General features: G+C 37.1%; 1 protein-coding gene across 3 annotated transcripts; it reads left to right on the top strand.

Moving 5' to 3' along the window:
* The first annotated feature begins 4,472 nt into the window (after positions 1-4,472).
* LOC147869912 (homeobox-DDT domain protein RLT1-like) lies at positions 4,473-22,406 on the top strand. Of its 3 annotated transcripts, XM_087334614.1 has the most exons (20): positions 4,568-4,588; positions 5,641-5,752; positions 7,142-7,529; positions 8,771-8,856; positions 9,336-9,842; positions 9,990-10,079; positions 10,179-10,331; positions 10,421-10,643; positions 10,740-10,840; positions 12,294-12,380; positions 14,248-14,400; positions 14,487-14,639; positions 14,722-14,928; positions 15,040-15,738; positions 15,826-16,335; positions 18,492-18,588; positions 18,703-19,127; positions 19,224-19,328; positions 19,406-19,681; positions 20,541-22,406. In XM_087334614.1, the coding sequence occupies exons 3-20, from the start codon at positions 7,229-7,231 to the stop codon at positions 21,390-21,392; spliced, it is 5,025 nt and encodes a 1,674-aa protein (XP_087190740.1). In that variant the 5' UTR covers positions 4,568-4,588; positions 5,641-5,752; positions 7,142-7,228; the 3' UTR covers positions 21,393-22,406. The 3 variants fall into 3 exon arrangements, with proteins under 3 accessions (XP_087190732.1, XP_087190723.1, XP_087190740.1); XM_087334597.1 differs by having other exon boundaries at positions 4,544-4,588; positions 18,492-19,127; XM_087334606.1 differs by lacking the exon at positions 5,641-5,752 and having other exon boundaries at positions 4,473-4,588; positions 18,492-19,127.
* Positions 22,407-22,486: the final 80 nt, after the last annotated feature.

A 22,486-nucleotide genomic window follows, 5' to 3' on the forward strand; every position in this document is an offset into this window, starting at 1 on the left:
CTTTCCCCGCCTTTAAGTAGTGAGTAATACTCATTCCAGAATCCATCTATGATTAGAGGGAAGCTAAAGCACAAGGTATTTTAAGCTTTCTACCATTTCAAGTGGCTCTCTAATTGATTCATCCTATTTTGAGATTTCACAAGCACAACCTTTGTTTTGGATCATTGACAAATTGCTTTCTACATTTACAAGAGTTTTCCAATCCAATCACAAGTTTTTGGGCATCTTCTAGTAATATTTCTAAAAAGCTCCACATCACCTACGCATAACAAAAGTATGAAAACTACATTCTAAATGGTAGCTTCTATGATGCCTTCTTACTATACAAATTCATCAACTAATTGTTCAAAATTGTCAATGCATAAACCTATGACATGTGGGCATCAATAATTAGCACTAATAATGGTCATGAAAAAAATCTTAAAATCCATCTCCCATATGCTCATAACATGTCACATTCTTGTAGAGGGAAAGAATGATCTTCATACTTATGGCATTTCAATCAAATTGTAACCTCTTTGAGATGAAGAGATTAATAGATAATTAACTTCGAATTAAAGAATCTAGATCTCTAAAAAAGATAATTAACTTTGAATTAAAGAATCTAGATCTCTAAAAAAGTCCATTAATGTCACTATCAATGAAAGGTGGTTGTTGAAGTAGAAACAATATTGAGCAACCTATAATAGTGTGCCACCAAAGAATGGAATATTTTGAAGGAAATAATTAACAATGAATTTACCTAATGTTGTATAAAAAACCATATGTAATCAGTGAAAATATAACTTCCCTTCTCGACAAGTCAATAACAAATGAATTGGACTTCAATGTTCTATGATCAACATGTTAAATGGGCACATCCCAAAATAATATCTATTCTTTCTTGTTATCCAATAAAAAAACTCATTGCACCATCGCAAATGTTAAATGAGTGCAATGCACTACCACTCTATGATTGTGCTCGACCTCCCAAAATATGCTAGCTCTTTATAGAAACCCAAATACAAGGAAAATTTTATATTCAAGTCCGATTAATCAAGTCTAGTTAAATACTTAATTATATTTTATATTTTCATTATGCTCCTCTTGTAGGTCATGTAAATACCTACTTCAACATTCACTCATATTATGCGGCATGCCAATGTTAGTATCAAAACCAACACTTATATGTGCTACACGTCACGTATGTCTAATTGAAGGATGTTGGGAAGACACGAGGGGATGGAAGTATAAGGTGAAGATGAAATGAAAAGATGTAGGAGATCGAATGAAAGAGTAAACAAAGTTGAGGAGGATGAACGAGACAGATGTGGCTGATGGGAGAATAAATATTGATGATATGAATAATATATGGACAAACAACAAGATAACTTATATAATTACCAATGTAATTTATGAAACGGAATGCAAATCCCCATTGTGTGAAGGTTTAAGTTTTTTCTTCCTACAAATTAGAAATAGGAAATAGGTTAGCAACAAATTTGACACTTGTGATTGTATTACAATATTGAACCCCTTGGTGATGGTCATACATTTGTCCCCCAAGCGTAGACACCTAGAAGAAGTGAATATGTGTCTATCGATGATGGAGTTCTCAAACCACGTCTTCGTGTTGTTGATATGATCAACAAATTTTCACATTTACCAAATGAACTACTTGGCTTTCATGACATCATCTCCTCATCTCTCATTTATCCTGGCCAAAAATGATATAGTTTAATCTTCATTACACTTATTCCTCCTGACATGACATTCAAAATCTCGTATTTAAGCAATCCTTCATTGCAATCACCGTTTCGTGGTTAACGTTTCAACAATATAATAAATTATAGAGACATTAAGTTGTGTAGGTTTCAAACAAGGATGAACGAAGGAAGGGTCTGTTGCTTGTGAATACTTGAGATCATGTAAACTTTAAACTATGGTTTTGTTGAGAACTTGTGGTTTCTTTGGAGGAGAGAGAAAATTTAGATATCTATATCCTCACTTCCATGAATGACGTCCAATATATAAAGCGACTTTGGCACGTGACAATAGTATCTCAATGTGAAACATGATAATTATTATTAATAAAAGAAAGAAAATGATATGACTTTAAAAGGGCTTTTGTTGTTGCGCATTTTAGTCAAAAATTATATCCTTTTTGTATCTCATGTCTCTCCAAATTCATTTATATTCCAATTGTTGGATAACTTATAATTCGTATAAGATGAAAATGTACTGTAGTGTTTTAAAATCAATAACTAGTAATATGTTTTTCATCTTGCCGAAGTGATATGCACGTTTATATTTATTTAGGGTTTCCGTGATGGGCTTAATATCAAATGCAAACTAGATTGATATACATTGATATCAACAATGGTACGAGAGAGAGAGTTCAATTCCACCTAGAGTGAGAAAAAAAAAACCAAAACAGAGGGAGAGAGAGAGAGAGAGTTCGATTGCACCAAGAGTGAGAAAAAAAACCAAGAGAGGGAGAGAGAGTTCAATTGCATCAAGAGTGAGAAAAGCACACACGACACAATCCTATCTCAATGTAAGGAACATGATGTTTAATTAGCAATGTATGCATATTAATATTTAAATGTCATTAATCTTGAAATAGTGTATTGCATAAATCAAGAAAGTTGTGGGATGACATTCCTTACAAAAAAAACGAAAGGGAAAGTATGCGTGAAGCAATTGCATCTCAATGTAAAAGGCAATGGCAGTTAATTATGTGATAAAGAAATACCCAATCATCACTAGGCAAAGGAAGACAAATATCAATGAATTGCAGTTCATAAGAGTTCTAAGGTAATGCATTTTCTTCGCCTTGTTGAATAAGTTGATTGTTGTCCCTTGAAATCATCTATTTGTATGATGGAGGGTAACAATTTTTTTAATCGCAAAAGGCATGCATAAAGCTAGATATTTGCTTTAGGGCAATGTTGTTGCAAACAATTAAGATAGCAAGAGCATGAAGTAACTATATGTTCCTAATATGGAGATTGAGTTGGAAGAAAGAAAGAGCATCATGACCTAAAACGAAGAAAGCAACTACAGACACAACATGACCATAATCTTATTCCAACCTTATGATATGTTGTCATATTCTAGTAGTTTTCACATGTGGAGTCCTTGTATGAACTTGTACATGACAACGTTCCTTCATCCTTGTGAAATCATCTTTGTGCTTTTTCATCACAATAGGTTTGAATTGGCAAATAATGTAATCCTCGTCCCTTCAAAGCCTCCTTCAACTGTGTGCCATTCAAGGGGAATAAGATATGAAATGATGTTAATATCGAGAAAAATGGTATGTATATAGAGAGAAAGTCATTTGGGTGCATTCACAACAAAAGAACACGTAAACATGAAAGAGAAACTTCAAAGTAAAAATGAATGGTGGTTATATTGCAAGGTGGAATAATTGTGTTGTAAAATGGAGAAGAATTTAATTTAGTTGAGGTGATCAACAATTTCATACAACAATGTTTTGTTCACTAATTTACGTAAGTTCAAATGTATTGATAATATACTCCTCGTATTGTAAGATGAAGACATACATTTTGTGAGGAGATTGGTTATCCATGAAATGCCACTAATACCAAAGCAATGGTTTGCCATGCATCAATATGAAAAACGAATACTAGCTTCATAGAAAGTTGCTCGATTGCATTCACCGTAACACGAATGGAAGGGGGCGAACTGAGTAGATGCGATTCGAAAACTCTCTGAATCAAAGGGGGAATCTATGCAACATTACTCCTCATCACCAACAAAATTGGGGTAACTGCAACGTAATCCTCATCACCAACAAAACTGGGGTTGTATGTATGTATAACGAACGGGGTTTTCCACGAGAATGCAGCAGATGAGATGAGATACATGAGGGAGTTGCGTTTGGTTGTGAGGAAGAGCCCCTCCACCCCCCCCAAAAAAAAAGCACATGCGAAGAAGCAATCCTATCTCAACGTAAAAAAGAGCAGGAGAAGAAGATCAGTGGTGGTTAATATTGAAATTTAAAAACAAAATAAAAGAGAGAAGAAAAAGAAACACAGGATTTTATTTTTCTCTCTCTCTCTAAAACACCAGGGAAAGGGGCACGGACTTAATAATTAATTAAAACTTAAAAAAACAGCAACAAAAGTTACATATGTATAATGTATGTATGTATGTACATATACATACTTGCCTCTGCTATGAAATGCGGTTTTCTTTTTTTTTGCCTCATTTACTTCTCTCTATAAAAAAGGAAAATACGGAAATTAGCAAAAGAAAACAAAAAACGCTATATATACATATATATATGTATATATATGTATAGAGAGAGAGAGACAACTAAACAAATAAATAATAGAAATAAACAGACAAATAAATAATATATAAAATTAAACGTAGTATTATTTTGCGCGTTAATTAGATAGAAAGTAATTAATTAAAATTCATATTCTCTCTCTCTCTCTCTCTCTCTCTCTCTCTCTCTCTCTCTTTCTGTCTGTGAATTTCGCCTCTTTCTCCTTCGCTGCATCGCTCGAATTCATCTTCATCTTCATCTTCGTCTTCGTCTTCTTCGTTCTCTTCTCCGATGCGTCTGCTTACCCAGGTATGTTTTCTCTGTCCGTCTCCTTCAATTCCTTAGCATGCAGCGGGAAATCCGCATCGTCTCTTGAGTGTGTGAGTGTGAGTGTGTGCGTGTCTCACTCTCTTTCTTTTGCTTCTGCTTGGCGAATCGAACAAATCGACACGAATCTCAGATCTGTATCTGAACATGTGTATGAATTCCTCCTTAGAACACGGCAACGGATACGAAATGTGAAGCTTCTCGTGGCTCCCTTCTGTATCTTAGTTTTGCAGGTCTGTCTGAAATTTTGTCTCTTCTTCTTTGCCTTTTGTGGAGCAGATTTTCATGGATAGAAGGTTCTTTGTACACAGAGACAACGAACTATCCTGAAATATGAAAGCATTTCACTCATGTTTGCTTTTTTACTCTGCGAGTCCATTTGGAATTTGCGCTACTTCTTTGCATTTTCTGGAGCAAAAATGTTCCGTTTCTGCTTACTGAATAGGCTAAATTTCACCCCAACCTACGACAAGTGTCCATTTCTGCTCTTAAAAGAAGCTAATTTGTAATTTCTGTACACGAACCAATGAAATGACGTGAAATGTGTGAAGTATCAGCGTTTAAAATTGCTTCTAACCTAAGAGAAGTTTCTTTGAAGTTGTTCCATAAGACCCTTGTATTTGAAACGGCGAGGTAACTGTGATGTACGTATTTGGATATTTTTCACCTTCCTTGGGCCTCAGGCCCCATTTTTGCTTTGTGAGGTCAGAGGGTTAATGAAGATCCACTGCATCTGAAAGAATAAATAGACGTGAAAAATGAAATATTTGCTATATGTTTATATTATGTCTTATTTTTCTCATGTTTTTTTTCTATGATTTTTTTTCCTGAAAGTTGCATCTTGCCTGATCGCTTTCTCTTCATTATTGCCTTTGCATACATGGGGACAGAGAAACTCCTTCGTAGGTTTTTGAGAAAGTCTCGTGTACATGAAAACCATGGGACTATATTGCAATGAAATATATAATTTACACGTGCATCTGTTCTTTCAGTTTAAAAGTCTGTCTGAAGTTTGCATCTCTTTTGATTTTCAGGGAAAAAAGACTCTTTTTTTTGAAAGCTTGTATAGTTTGAAACTTTGCACTTGAAACAATGGATCTAGTGGGCGATAAATATCACTTACTTATCACATGCTCAGCTTATGAGGTAATTTGTGAGAAATGTGATAACTTGTTAGACATGCATGATAATGTAAATGTCACACTCAAATCTGCACTAAGAAGGGTGAGCACACATTTACGTGCATTATTTTTACAGAGAGAGTTTTTACTGCAGAGTAGTAGTAACCCCCCTTCTTAGCCCTTCTTAGGAAGCAGTCACAATACAAGATGATATGTTGATTTGGTTCCATAGGACAAAATTGCTGTCTTCATGGATGATAAACATCTATTCTATTCAAAGGGAAGGTTCAGAAGTACCTGTGGTGATACTTCTGATTTCGTCTGGAGTTTGAGCCTTCTATCTATTTTCTTCAATAGATTTTCTAAATTGACTCTGAATTTAACAAAATCTCTGATTTCTGTGTATGAAGGACAGAAAAGGTATATTTTAGTTGTTTCAGAATGTTATTTGTACTGAAATAATGAGGAATCCAAAATGTGAAGGATCTGATTTAGGCTTGATTTTCATCTCTGTGATTTTGCCTGGAATTTGCATGTCACACTGGTTTTTCATGTATTCCTTTTAAGCTTACAGATGTATATCTGAAGTGTCGATTGTGTCATCCTGAGTATGTTAATTCTCTGAAGAAATGACCTATATGTGCTCTCTGAGTACATGAAAACGCACAGAGACAATGAAGATCCTTTGCACATTGCTCTCGACGTCAACTAAATGCATTGTAAAGCTGTCAAGGAACCCTCTTAATATAAAATGCTGCTTTGTGTTCACATTTCTTGAGGATATTTAATGAGAACCATCCATCTGGAATTTCTTGTCCTGGGATTTGGGAATCTATCATTATAAATTAAGGCCCAAACATGTTTTACATGTATCCTAGAAAGCAAGGGGAAGGTGGTCGATTGAGCACAGTCCTGTTGTGTTTAAACGTGATGCATCGTTATAGTCTTGGCTCAGGTAACAGTAACATATGAGATTTATAAAGTAGGGATTTCATGAATTAAGATTTTTCTCGAGCTCCAAAGGAAAGATGTGGAAAAGAAGCAAAACTTCATTTCCTTCCTATAGCTGGTTTATTGTGTCTCCCATATGAAGCCACTCTAGGAATTCAAAACTTCAATCAGCATCAAATAACGTTGGAGGTCTTCGCAGATAATATTGCGTCTATATCCAGAAGCAGACCGCATATAGAAGAATTAGATGTGTCGAAAGTAATTCTTAGAGTATCCTCATGTTGTTTGTTATTGTATGTGTTGAATTCTTGAAGATAGTTGAGCAGCTCTGTAGGTACTTTATGCCAGAAGACGTGTTAATAAGTATTGGTGAATTATATCAAGAGCGTGACATGTTATTACTTTGGGTGTCTTTATCATGTTGATATTGTGACAGGATCTGATATTTTTCTGTATTTTGCAGATTTTATTTTTAACATGTAGACTGAAGTAAAGTTTTATCTATATACACATGAGCTGAAGAACACTGTTTTAGTGGATATTCTGAAGAATGGAGCCTATCATCATCACGTCTGATGAACACATGATGGCATTCAATAAGTTCCCGCAAGATCATACACCAAAGCATGCCAAACAGCAGGGTGGAAAGAGATCATCTAGGGACAGTGATGGCCATTCTAGGAAAAGAACCCAACAGAGCCACTTAAATACAATGGATCTTCGCCGAGCAGCTGAGGTTAGAGCAATAACTGCAGTGGAAGTTCAGTTGGGTGAACCACTGAGAGGCGACTGCCCTATGTTAGGGGTAGAATTTGATGCTTTACCAGTTGGAGCCTTTACCACATACATGTGTAAGTCTGGACTATTCTATTATTTTGGATTTTTTTAACGAGTTTCATGAGTAGTATTTCTATGGAAAAATTTCATATGAACTAGAGGCAAGCATGCAAAATATTTTGTCATAATATACGCTTCTGTCAAATATAAATGCCCCTTATTTTCTTATTGTGTGTTGTATACATGGAAACTCAGAAAAGGAAGAGATAGGCTACACAATCATCACATTGTCATGGTTGTTCGGAAAATGTATGCACCGTACTCCATATTATGTATAGGAGAGAATGTCAGTTATGCCATCAGAGCCAGGGTATAAGGAGCAGTCTCTACTGATGCCGAGCAGTCACTACTGATGCCAATGCACAGTTAACATAGAACACTTTCACTGCCCTGTGCTATGGACTTCCATGATCAAAGATGTTTGGGGCTGTTTTACTAGAGATTCGTAGATTTAGAGAGTCTTTGCTTAGTACATGGCCAACAGGACTAGTGCAAAGGCAGATGCTAGACTTTTTTAGAATGCTGTGCCAAGAAATATAAGGGCCAGCACAACCTGCATCTTGTAAATAGATTATGCTTGATTGGAAAGGCCATTTGACTCCCTCCAGTAACCCAAGGATACAGGGATTAGAGTCCTATTTAATTTTGAAATAGTTCCTCACATGCACCAAGACACATTTGTAACTGAGTTGGAAATAAGGTATCTCCAAACCTTCCTATTATCAGTCATCAATTTCAGAGAAAGAAGTGTAAATGATGGCTCTTTCACATTGATTTGTAGTTTAGAGAGTCGTTCCCGAGGAGTAGATGACCAGTAGGGCAGGGCAAAGGTAGATGCTAGACTTGTTTAGAATGCTGCGCCAAGAAATCTAAGGGCCAGCACAACCAGCACCTTGTAAAGAGATTTTTCTTGATTGCGCAACATATTTGGTTCTGTCCAGATGCCCAAGGATATAGGGATTATATTCCTATCTAATTTTGAAATGGTTCCTCACCTGCATCATAATACGTTTGTAACTGAGCCGGAAATAAGGGCAGCGTCAAAATTTTCTATGACCAATCATAAATTCTGGAGAACAAGGTGTTAAGGATGGTTCTTCCACATATGTAGTTGCTGGAAAAGGAATAAGCTAATGAGAATTGATATTTTCATTTTGCCACATTTCTAAGCTAAAGGGTTTATATTATTATTTAAAATATCTTCAAAGAGAAGACAGTAAAGAAGTTCTATAATGAAGTCATTTTCTCTTTTCAGCTTCTTCAAACATCCATGGGGCCACAGAAACGATCTCACATGGTGTTGATAGAACCTTTTATCAACAAGAGGCGAAGAAACAAAAGGTACCCAACTCTTGATTGAGATAGCTTTCTTTGGTTAGCTTTTTTGAAAAATTGTTTCTTCTCTGCTGTTTTTGCTGAAAATTGTGCCATTTTTGCATTATTGTCTGTCATATACAGACCATCCCCTTCAAAATGTTTGCAATTTTTTTCCCCCAAATAACCATATGAATTTCTTTAAAGGATATTTTAGAATGGAAGTCCAGCCTCTAATATTTTCCTCTAAAATACAAGAAAATTGTGCCATTTTTGCATTATTGTCTGTCATATACAGACCATCCCCTTCAAAATGTTTGCAATTTCCCCCCTGCAAATAACCATATGAATTTCTTTAAAGGATATTTTAGAATGGAAGTCTAGCATCTAATATTTTCCTCTAAAATATAAGTAAATCCAAATCAGAAGATATTCTATCTTTTAATTTATAATCATGATAATTTGTTCTTTTTCATAGCATTAATACGGCTACTTACTTTGGGTAGATTGCAAAAGGACATTTGGGCACAGAAAATGAATACCAGAAAGCAACACCTGCTTTCTTTCAGTCAGACGATAAAAAGAAAAAAGGTTCACAAGAATATAGCTTTATTCCTGATCAACTGACAGGGAAGCAAAAACTTGAGGAGAGGATAAACCAGTCAGCAGTTTATGGTCAAGCGCTTAACCCCTTACCGAGCAAAAATTCTCTTGTCCATGGTACTGAATCATTCACATCAAGTGTGGTAAACTCTCAGAGAAAGTTTGTTAAAAATGCAGATAATAGCGCATCACCACATATTGACGTGCCTGCTAGTTATTCTCTTGCGAAAAGTGTACAATCTTCACAGCAGGATACACTTTCTGGTTTTAGTTATGATAATCGATTTGCAAATCACCAATCACCATTGCACCAAGTTGCGCAAACCAGAGGCTCTTCTGTAGCTTCTGAGAATCACAACACTCTATCAGAAGAGGAAGATGACGAAGCCAAGTTGGAACAGAGACGAAAGGTGATCTGATGAGTAATTCTCATTTTTTGGTCAAGAGCTGTTTTTTATAATGATAGATAAAGCATTCACACTAGCTTTAATGATTAGTGTGGTATTTTTTATAATGATACATAAGCATTTACTTCAGCTTTACTGTATATTTATTAGAATGAAGAGGCAAGGATTGCCAAAGAAGTTGAACTGTATGAGAAACGAATAAGAAGGGAAATTGAGCGACAAGATATTGCAAGAAGAAAAGTAAGCATATCTTGAGTAACTAGTGAAGCATGATTTTGCATCATTTTTCTCTTGATTTGGAGCTATTCAAAGATGGAATATTTGGATTTCTAATCACAGAGGGATGAACAAATAAAAAAGGACCTTGAAAAGCAGCGTAGAGAAGCGGAACGGGCTATTCGAGATAAGCAGAGGGAGGAAGAACGTATTTTACGAGAACATAAACGGGAAATGGAGCGCAGGGAAAAATTTATGGAAAAAGAATCCAAGAGAGTAAATATCAAAATTTAGTGGCAGACATGATTGTGGTTTGTATGCTTTGTGGTTCTTTTGCTGAAAATGTGCTTTTGCACTCCTTTTAGGTTGAACGACAGAAACTGAAAGACGAAAGCAGAAGACAAAGAGAGGTTGCGAGGATGAAATTAGCTAGTGAACGAGCACTAGCAAAACGGTTGGCAAAGGAATCCATGGATCTTATTGATGATGAGCGTTTGGAACTGCTAGAGGTTGCTGCTACTGCACAAGGCCTCTCTTCTATTTACTTACTTGATGGAGAAACTTTGAATGAACTGGAAAGTTACAAAGGTAAAGATCAGCATTCTTTTTGTGGTGTGCTAATGGATTCCATGAGACGTTTCCATTTCTCATTCGACGGAGTTTTTTGAATGATTATATTGACAGGGTATCTGAAGAACTTCCCACCTGCTGCAGTCAAAATGAAAATGCCCTTTGCAGTTAGTCCTTGGATCAATTCAAAGGAGAATGTTGGCAAATTATTCATGGTAATCATATAGTTTTCCAACAAATGCATGTAGTTATGGTTCCACATTAGTTATGAACACATTAATGCATGAGCATAGAGCTTCAAGCTGACTTAATGTACTCCTTGTTGACTTGACTCTTGGAGTAACTGTACCTGGTATACAAAGCATCTCTGAGATACCTGATTTCAGGATAAATCATGTCTGATGCATGCCTTTCAGCTCAGCATCTCTATAGAATTGTCTATGCCACAGTCCAAACACCTGTCTAGGTCTATGTTTCTATCTTCATTCTACAAACTCCGGATAGCAAGTTTTTGTTCAATTTCAGAAGATCATAAATGAAATTCATAATTAATGGGCATGCACATTTTAACGAACGAGTACTATTCAGATAATAAGTATGCAACTTACTTACTATGAAAATATTAGCTGCCATACTTTCATGCCTTTCTTGTCAATATTTTAATACCCTTATTGCTAGTATAATCAATAAATAGTTTTCTACGTTCTGATCTCTAGAGTAACATAAAGCAATAAAACATGTAGGAAGTCAGAGGACTGTTTGTTTGCGTGTGCAACCATTCAAGCTTGGCATTGCAATTGTGAGCTATGCACCTCAAAACTGTTTGTGGATGATTGAACTAGTAAAATGTAAGCTGTCCATCCAACATGTGAAACTGTATTGTATGCACTGGAAAAGTAGAAACGGTTGATTGTCCAGAAAGTACAAATTTAGGCATTAAAATAGTCAGGCTGGGTAGTGGAACTTACCCTCCAATACCTAGTTAAAGAGGATTAATACCGCAATGTGGAAGCAGACAAGCCTAGATAAAATTATGTGTATGAAATTTAGCGTTTTTTCATGCTATATCTGGTTATCACCATGTTGATAATTTGATAGTAACATTGGCAATCATAGAAGAAAGAAAGCTATATGAATATCTTTTAAGAGTCCACAATAACCTATAAGACCGAACAAGAGATTACATCTTACGATGTTTTCTTGTCTTTGAGACCAACAAATCAAAATAAATGTAACTAAATATAGGGCACTAAAGAATCTATATATTAAAAAACTTAAGGTTCTGAACTTAGATAGACTGAAACTCTTTTCTTCAACATGGGCCTTTATTATGATAATGGCCTTTATTGTGGGTGACAAGGATGACAAGGCCATTGTCAAGAGAAGGAATGCCACCTTGAGGGTATCAGGAACTCCAAGGATTGATCTGAAAATCAGGCATCCGACACAATTGGAGGGAAATTAATTGAGTTAGAAATTGCATACGACTAAAGTGTTCATGAACACTGTTGTCAACAAAAATATTTGATTGAAAGATCTGATTACCATAAACATTGGGGGGCTTTAGTATTTTCCTTTATGTGAAACTGGTCTAATGGATAACTGAGGTTGAAACTTAAGACAATAATAATACTAATGCATCTTTTGTTTTGTTACCCTTAATGACAGGTATGGAAATTCTTGAGTGCATTTGCAGATATTCTTGGTCTTTGGCCATTCACGTTGGATGAGTTTGTGCAAGCGTTTCATGACTATGTAAGTTTATGGACTTGGTAGTTGCCATCTTCATTTGTATACTGGAGATTCTTATCTCTCTGGTTGTAGTTTTACCCTATTGAAAAATGTACTTATTTATGCTGTTAAATTACTGTCCTGTGTTCTGCTAAAGGTTAGGCGTAAAACACATGTCCTCTCTGTGCTCAGTGATTTATAAAGATGCCTACAATCATCCATTCTTTTAGAACCTCAATATTATGGACAAATGAGAACCCTGTTAATGTTCTTGGATGTGATCTGTGGACAATATTTATTATGGGGAACAACTCTTTGAGGGTTTATTCTGTGACCCATGGTTCTCCCCTGTTACATCAAATCCGTTTCACTTGGTGAGTGGTATGAGATGACTACTAGGCAGATGACAATACATACAAGGGTATCAAATTCTATACTCGTATGCTTTTGGGCCATGATGTAATATTGTGAGTACATGCTATGGCCTCATGCAGTGTGCAACAAGAGTATCCATCTGCATGTGGAGATTATTCGTGATCATATGATATGGTTTCTTAGAATCAATAAATTAATGTTGTCTAATCATATTTAGAAAATTGCTATTTTCTCCATTTGGAAGACTTTCTTCTCTCATTGGTATGAGTGTCATCTAATTGTATGAGGTCACATATGTTCTTTGCATGTTTTGAATGCTCTAACATATTTATTGGGGTTCCACGTTTAGGGCAACTAGTAGATCTTGTTCATAATGACAGTTAAGTCGTTTTTAGAGCCATCTGATTGGCCAACCAGACATCCAAGAAAGTATGCCTATGTTAGCATTGGAATGAGAGAATTTATAATGAAACGCAGTCTGTAAGTGAAAGAAAGAATGAAAATTTAATGTCTTTAAGAGGCCAAAATGGCCTATAAGACCAAACAAGAGATTACATCTTAAAACGTGTCTCCTCTTTAAGAACAACAAATCAAAATAAATGTAACTAAGTAAAAAAGTAAACAGAAATAAAAGTGACGAAAAAATCCTGTTATCTATATATGCAAGATTCTCAAGTCAGATAGATTGTAATTTTTGTTCGAAAAATCTCTAGCATAGGTCGATACAGAATGGAGAGATGTCTGAAGCAAAGGAAGTACCTGTGATGGCAGAAGATAATGGTCTTTATCTGTCAGTGACAGGGGTGGTGAGATCATGGTCCATGAGGCCGGGACCTACGTGCATGGCAAATAACTATTGCTCGATCTATTGTAACCCCTTTGCTACATCCTGGCCAGGAGTCCATTTGTGTAGCCCTTGATTGACATGTAACATGAATAGGAATGATGGGGCTAAAGAAAGTTTTTACTGTTCTTTGTGGATGAGCTTGTGTGGCTGCATGGTTCTTCTCCAACAACTTTTACCCGTGTCTTTGAGTTCTTGCAAGAAAAGCATTAGGTGCCTTTGGTCCTCATATTCCATTACCTTGCGTAGTGAGCCAAAGCCTACGGTATCTCCCTCTTATTTCAGAAAAAACGCAACAGTGACAAACATAATGTTCGTTAGGTTCCACTCCTTGATGACAGAATTGGCAAACTCTTTCTTCTAGAGGTATTCATGCATATCTTCCTACCTCAATATAACTGATGTGACAAAGCTCACAGCTGCTCTGTCACACCGTGCAGCACATAGGATAGATGTATGCCCATTTAAGAGGGAGTGATGATGAATCCATCATCTGATGTGGGTAAAATATGTCTTATAGTGGGCCATCTCTCTACCAAGTCAGTTTGTTTCGGGGCCGATACATGTCAGCTTGTTTTCCAAGTTAATAATATCAGTTCGGATCATTCTATTCTTTTCCACATTGGTCGTGTTTAGAGAGAAAATGAGAGCATAATTAAATGGTGATTACAGGATCCGAGGCTGTTGGGAGAAGTGCATATTGCTCTCTTAAGAGCACTAGTCAAAGATGTTGAGGATGTTGCTAAAGCCTCATCTTCTGGTCTTGCGTCAAACCAGTATGCACCTGGGTTTTCTGGTGCTGGACACCCTCTTCTCGTTGAAGCGGTGAGTTCAATCTATTACTTATAATGCACTTCTGTGATGCAAATAATTACAGTAGATTAATTGGATGATGCCCCAATTTCCTGTAGGCTTTTGCATGGGGTTTTGACATATCAGAGTGGGGAAAGCATCTCAATCCGCAAACATGGCCGGAAATTCTTCGTCAGTTTGCCTTGTCTGCTGGATATGGGCCAAAGTGGAAGAAACATACACATGAAGCTGATGTTCTATATGAAAATGAGGTTGGTGTGAGGTCCAATCTTATGCATTGATATGCTTTGCATAACTCTTGCAGTCTAACAATAAGAATTGAACCCGTGCTAGGGGAGAGAAGGTGATGCTATTGTGAATACTTTGCGATCTGGTCAAGCAGTGGAAAAGGCAGTTTCTCAGATGCAAGGGAAAGGTGGACAAAGGCGACGAAAACGTAACAGGCTTACACCAGGAACGGTCAAGTTTGCAGCATTTCATGTGCTTTCAATAGAAGGTCAAAGTGGGTTGTCAATTCTAGAAGTTGCAGACCGGATCCAGGTTTGAGAAATGAATGTGCAAGCTATGAAAGAATCATTTTTTTACATGGCAAACATCGTTGTACTAAAGAATCATTTTTTCATGCATTACTTTTTGTTTGTGTTATAATAGAAATCAGGGTTGCGTGACCTTAGCACAAGTAAGACACCCGAAGCATCTGTTGCAGCGGCACTCTCCAGAGACACAAAACTTTTTGAGAGGGTAGCCCCTTCGACGTATAGTGTCCGGGAAGCCTATAGGAAAGATCCTGAAGATGCTGAAAATATCATGCAGAGAGCAAGAGAGAGAATACGCGTATTTGAGAATCTAAAGATTGAGGAAGAGGAGCCTGAAAAGGAAACTGATTTTGTTGATGAGGCAGAGAGGGATGATGATTCGGACGAGGATGTGGATGATGTAGAAGTAGATGATCTGGAGGGGGGCTTAGCTGAGGAAGATAATGAGAATATCCTATACAAAGGAGTTGAACTACAATGTGGTTCTGTCGGTGAAAATGGGGGATGTTTTGATACCAACTCTACACTTCAACCACCCGCTGGAGTGAAGGATAATAATATCAATACAAGCTCAGAAAATGCAAACTCTAATATGTTAGATAGTGCAGAAAGGAACAGATGCATTGGCAATGTGAAGCTGCTGAATGTGGCTCATGAGGAGATGGAGATAGATGAAAGCCATGTGGGTGAATCATGGGTACAGGGTCTAATGGAAGGTGATTATTGTGATCTAAGTGTTGAAGAACGTTTGAATGCATTGGTGGTTCTAGTTGAAGCTGTCAATGAGGGAAATACTATCAGGGTTGCCCTTGAGGTCTGTTTACGTTGCTAGTAGTTCTCATTGTCAATAACAATGATATTACCACTTTGTATATGACGTGCCATATTTTGATTTTTCTAGGAACGATTAGAAGCAGCAAGTTCTCTGAAGAGAAAATTGTGGGCTGAAGCACAGATAGATAGAAAACGATACAAAGAAGAGCAAGCTATGAAAACCCTGGGACAATCAGATGAAGGATGCAGGACAGAGACTTCTGAAGCTGATCATGGGCGTGGTTTAAATGAAGAAACAAAGGAATATTTGGATGCAACAACTTCTCATGGGGATGAGGTCGCTGATGCCTTAACAGGTGATAAATCTTTGTCTGCACAAAGAATCTCTTCAAACCAGGAGCCGTCTTCAGCACAGGTTGGACATCCTGGCGAAAAGCCTCGTGCGCAGTTGAAGGCAGAGATTGGACAAAAAGTGGAGGAAATATATGCATATAGATTCCTTCCCATTGGATTTGATCGAAGATATAATCGTTACTGGCAGTTCATCACATGCAATAATCGACATGATTATGGTTGTGGGAGGATATACTTCGAATCTGCATCAGTCTCTGAATGGCGTGTTATTGATTCAAAGGAGGTCTATACTACCCCTTTGTTTCTTTTTCTTTACCACACAATGTATGATGTATTTTTTCTGTCAACTGTTTGGGATAGAGCTCATGATGTAGTCTGTAAGGCATGGTCCGTAAAGAAGTTAGCTTGTGTAGACAACTTGAAGAAAATCAAAGGTTTGGTTTACCAGGAATTAGAATTAGAAATAGAATTTTTTAGTATATAAAGGAGTGTGAGCCCAAGTGATTTTGGTGAAAAATATTTGAGTTTTCATTAGATGGAAACTGGATCAAATCCCGTTCTGCACCTTCTTATTGTGTCGATATGAAGGAGTGTTTTGGAGCTATAGGATTTCAATATTTGAGATTATGCAGTGGAAATTATGTGCTCGTAATGAGACTATTATCAGGAAAATATAGGCACCGTCGGTAGTGCCATGAGAGTGAATCAAGTATTCTCACTATCACCTAGGGCCTTTTGGCCTTTACATACAAGAGATCTTGCATGTATCGAAGGAGGAGGGGTTGGACTTAGTCTAATGGGAGTGATGATATGTATATTAACTCTTTGTCCTGTTTTACCTTCTCATCTTTTGAACTTTTTTTCTATATTTTATGATGGCATGGCAATTGGTCACATTAGATTGTTTGTAGCACATCTTTTTTCTGTTTAACTTGTTTATTTCTTGTCTTTAATTTCATTTGACATTCATCATGGTTGAGTTTACCTGTTGTATCTCAAGATGTAATAGAAAATGTGATTTTACTTATGTCCATCAATAATATAAGAACGACATAATTCTTGTCCAAGTTATGCTGGGCACTTAAAGGGGTGAAAATTACACTAGTGGTGATGTTTTGAGCATTTCGTTTTCAATTTCTTTTTGCGTTTCTCTGTTTTCCTTATGTTGGTCTTCTGTAAACTATATTACCATGAAATGGAGGAGAAGCATGAATGCTGAAATTGTTTTACTGTCTAGGTGAAATGCCATCCTGAGAGTGGCCAATTCAACAAAACGATAGGTCCTTTCAAAAAAAATATCCAACTAAAATTGTGGCCTTTCTTACTGTTCCATCAGGCTGAAAATGAGCCATTTCATGAATCAATGAGACTCCTCTTTCTAATTCTCAGTGTGCCCTTTGGTGGAACTATTTGACTGCTCTTTATAGCAAGACTGATATAGATGTTATTCTGCACAACTTGAGGAAGGGTGCTCAGAAGAGGGCAATCTATTATTTCTTTGTAGAATGCCTGAAGTCATGTAGTGACCAGAAGCCCTTGGATTCCTTGTAGATAACATTGGCATCTATGCACTATATAATCACTGTCAGGACAAGTGCAAGTTCCCAATGGACATTTTGGGTAGGGGCTAGCATCAATGGAGTGAAACAAGGATACCCACTTTCACTCCAAATCTCTTTGTTCTTTTTATAGATGAGATGGCTAATTGCATAGAGAGAGGAGGCTGAGGTGTATGTTTGACAGAGATTGCCATACTGTTGATATTCTGCTGTTTGTTGACTCTCCAAATGGATGACAAAGATATTTAGACACTTCAAAGTAATTTTGTACAAACAAACATGAGTTGGTAAACTTCTATAAAATTAAGGTGGTAGTGTTTACACCTCTCAGGCTTAGGTAATTAGATCAGAACCAGAATTCTAGCTGCACATTTGCTCTGATTGTTTTGAGAAATCATGATGATTTTCACTTTCTCTTGTTTTGTTGTTTTTTCGATGTGCATATTGCCACAGGATCCATGGCATCATCACATGTTCGACGTCCTTATCTAACTGGATCACACCATAATAGATATTTTCTTAGGATACCAAATCTATCGGTTATCCACGAGTAGGTTTGCATTTCAAGTTATTAGAAAGCTAGTGTAGAAGGACATTTTTCTTTCTTAAACATAACCAACTATGATCTTGGTTATGTTCATAGGTGATTGAGGTATTTTAGAGAGGTTAGTATATCTTTCTGTTTGTATCTATTTCTTGATTTTTGTTTTATCTTAAAGGTAGTAATGTTGTTTGTATTCCTGCCAAATATTAATTGTAAATCTTATAACTTCTTGCTCCACATTATAAGCAATCACACGAATTCTTTTTACCCCTGCTGGTGTCAAACAGTATATTTGTTATATTACTGGAATCTTTAACATCCTCTTGGGTTGTGCAGTCTTTTGATGCATTGATTTCATCTCTTGATACGAGGGGTATCCGTGAAGCACAATTACATTGCATGCTTCGAAAATGTGAAGATTTATTTATGGATGGTACGGAAAGATCAGTTCATCCTAATTTGTTCCTCACTGGTTTTCAAAAACAAATGCACACAGAGAAGTCACATGTGCAAATTTCTAAGGGTGAAATATTTGGACTTGATTCAGGGTGTGTAAAGCAGAAAAGTGCTGATGATAGAATGTCTCATCTTGATGATACATTGCATGATGTTGGTGCAATACACGTTGAGTGTGGTAAGAGTCCAACAGAGAGGAATCGTGCATTGGAACAATATCAAGATTTTGACAAATGGCTTTGGACCAAGTCCATGGGGGATGGATCAATTTTGAATGCTGTGAGAAATGCTACAAATAGATGCTCAATGCTTTTGAGAAGCTGCGAAGTTTGCCATGAAATTAATTGGTCGAGTGACATAAGCTGTTCTTACTGTCATGAAACATTTGAGAAAAAACTCGCACAACATTTCTTGGAATGTGAGAAGAACAGGAAACAGAATTCAAAGTTAGAAATGCCTCCCGGATCTCTGCCATCTAGAATACAGCTTCTGAAACTGGAGATCTCATCCATGGAGGTCAGCAAATTCTTTTACTTGTCTATTGTACTTTGGATAATAATGCATGCTTTATGTTAGTAACCATTCTCAAATGTTTTAACTAATATTTTAAAGGTTGCCATTCCTCTTGAGGCTTTGAAATCAACATGGACAGATGCACAACGCAAGTGCTGGGCTTCTAAATTAAAAGAGGCCTCATCTTCTGGAGAAATGTTTCAGGTTTTCCCTGTTTAAATGTTGGTTGAATGTTTTCTATTCGAAATTATTGATTGTGTATATCCACTACTTTATTACAGTTGATGATGGAACTGGAATCTGCTATTCATCGTGAATGGCTATCTCCGTCATATGAAACTGCAGAAGAGCTATTGGAGATAACAACGAATGGAAACAATGCATCAATGGCTGATTCAGGAACCACATTACCATCAGTACTACCTTGGATACCACAAACAACTGCTGCAGTTGCACTTCGACTTCTGATTATGGATGCGGCAATTTACTATAGCCATGAGCAGAAACAGTTGAAGCTAAAGATGGCTGATATGAAAGCGAATGAACTAGTTGAGATGGTATGTAATGCTGATTATGTAGAAGTAATCTTATATAGTTTCCATAAATGATTTTGCTGATTATGAGAACCACCAAGATTGTGGAGTAGGCAAATTCTGGTGGTTGGACACAAGTAATGTAAGTCAGTGAGATGCTTCTTCTTGCTAATCTAGGACAGGATGGGATGCTTCTTTTGGCTAATCAAGGCCCAATAGAGGGAGGACGGCAGGCCTTTCTTCCTGGGAGATAATACCAGCTTTTCTGTTCGCTGCTTAAGGCTCTCTATCACACTGAATGCATCTCATTGCCTTACTATCCTCATTGTACTGTGCTATGGTCTATCTGTCACCTATTGATCCTTGCTAAACTTATAAATTACAGAGATTTGTGATCATAAATTGAAAGCAAAGGCATGAACCCCTAGTTGTACAAGCAATAGTGTCCTTATGGCTGTTCTAGCGTAGGCACTTTTGTGATATTTTCTTTGATGCATGACTTCCTGCTACTATATTGTAAATTCCAGTGTACAAGAGAAAACAAGAATAATTCTTGTAGGCACTTTTGTGATATTTTCTGTGATGCATGACATCCTGCTACTATATTGTAAATTCCAGTGTACAAGAGAAACAAGAATAATTCTTCTTCAGTTAAAAATGTCAGGAACTGTTTGTGGTTCTCTTGAAGGGCTTTGCTTATTGCTTATGTGCATGTATTATGGAGAATTGTTTGCAAGTTTTCTTAATTCCGTTGCATTTGTGTTCTCCCCTTTCTTGGATTTTTAGGCTGGTATCCCTCATTTGCTATGATAGCAAAATATCTGCTCTATGCCACTCCTATTTGAAGATAGGAATCTGATCAAATCGTCATACTTTGATGCAGATAAACACTGAGCCACTTATAGCCAATATAACAGCTGAAGAGACATCTGATGAAGATTCAAGCTCCTCTGAGGAGGAAAAAAGTGATGATTTGATTGATGGGACAATAAAATCATCTCTACGTGGTCGGGGACGAGGTGGTCGGGGGAGAGGTCGTGGAGGGAGGAGCAACCTATCAAGAACAATCATCAGAACAGATGAAATACCAAAAGTATCGAAAGGTAGGGCAAAGCCCAGTTCAGTCAATGAAATTAATGATGACATGGTTGAAGTGGTAAAATCACGTGGACGTGGGAGAGGTAGGGGTCGTGGACGTAGTAGAGGCAGAGGTCGAGGATCCAATCGTGGTGGTCGTTCTAGCACACAGGGTCGTGGTGGTCGTGGTAGTCGTGGTGGTAGACAATCACCTGCTGTTAAAAAGGAGACTAAGGTGATTAAAATCTCCATTACTGGTTTGCAGAAGAAGCAGCCACCTAAGCAGGTTGTAGAGCAAGACCAGCTTGATACTGATGATGATAGTAGTCCCAGGATGGAGTGGGATGAGCAAGGCTATGAAGAGGAAAACTATACACATTATGACAATTTTAGTGAAGGGAATGCAAGTGATGGTTCTGGTGAGCAAGGAATCAGTAGTGGGCCGGAACAAGAGGAGCAAGCATTTGACTATGATTTAGATAATGATGATTATGATGGTGGTGATGTGGAACGAGTTTATACCGGTGGAGACTATGCCAATCCTGACAGTGGTGAAGAAGATGAACAGTTTGATGGTGAACTTATGGGTGGTGAAGAAGACGAAGAAGCTGAGGATAATGAGGATTTCCAATCGGAATCTTCTAGAGAAAGTGAATGAAGTTACTGAGCATCGAAGGTTTTGTTAGTAGTTATTGGATGCTGATTTTCACTCCAGCAGTTGAGATGGATGGATAGTATAGTGACTCTCTTCCAGTGGACAACCAAATGAAAGGTTGACGGCATGATCATATCTGATTGTTCATCTGAGGAAAAGCTTCATCTGGGATCTTAGGGTGACATGCTGAATCTGGTGGTTTTCCCAAAATCTTGGAGGACAGATCAGTTATATCCCTGTACAATTCATTGGTTTTCAGAGTTTCTTGCAGGAGATTTCAAAAATAGCCTGTTTGTATCACAGATTATCAGCAATCCTGCACTGTCTTTCTAGATTTTCGCAGAACTGTCAAGGCCTTTTTTTCTTGTGGTTATGTTTCCCTCCACAACGAGGTTACATTTCTGCTACAGATGTTCAACTTTCCTATTAGTGCTTCTTTGATTTTATTCAGAATGGCACTGAATGAGTATAGTGCATCGATTCTATGCCGAATATATTTCCTCCCAATTCAAGAGGGGTTTTCAGGCAATTTCCAGATACAGGATAACAAGATGAGGTCATGTTTTTGTTATGACCAGAAATCCTCATGTAAGTTGCAGAAGAGCTACGATGGCCTTTTTTCGTGTGAACCAGGTGACAATGTACTCATGTAGTCAGTATTGACAACCCAATGATAGATGTTAATTGTACCATTGAATAAGAGACTTGGGTAATCTCTTTATAGTTGTAACTATTATTCATGTGCCGAAAGTGTATATTAGTTTTTCATTATGAGGCTGTAACACATGATTCAAAGAAGGTTTTCAGTAGTATTTTCAGGAACACAATCCTGGTGTTTTCGAGTCTTTACTGTACATATTTTACAAGATTTCTTTTTTCCTAGTTCTGTGCATTCTATGTATGCTATCATACGTTATCATGGAACATTGCGCAAAACGAGCTTTGGACTTGAACCGCTGTTTCATTGTGGAAACATTAGGATTCTTTAACTTATCACTTTTTGAATGGTGCTATACAGAGGGTTTTCAATTATAAACAAGATCGAGTTGGTTGCAAGGGTGATAGTACGTAGTTTAAACTTTTTCATGACCATGCAA

Source organism: Azolla caroliniana, unplaced genomic scaffold (genome assembly GCF_043228905.1).
Source record: "Azolla caroliniana isolate FFs.n. ecotype wild unplaced genomic scaffold, voAzoCaro1.0.p SCAF_1, whole genome shotgun sequence".
Classification (NCBI taxonomy): domain Eukaryota; kingdom Viridiplantae; phylum Streptophyta; class Polypodiopsida; order Salviniales; family Salviniaceae; genus Azolla; species Azolla caroliniana.

Excerpts from the sequence above, each read along its gene's own strand:
- LOC147869912 (XM_087334606.1), top strand. The coding sequence starts at position 7,229 with ATGGAGCCTATCATCATCACGTCTGATGAACACATGATGGCATTCAAT. Across the intron at positions 10,080-10,178 it reads AAGATATTGCAAGAAGAAAA|AGGGATGAACAAATAAAAAA; the intron begins GTAAGCATATCT and ends TTCTAATCACAG. Across the intron at positions 19,329-19,405 it reads CTTCTGGAGAAATGTTTCAG|TTGATGATGGAACTGGAATC; the intron begins GTTTTCCCTGTT and ends ACTTTATTACAG.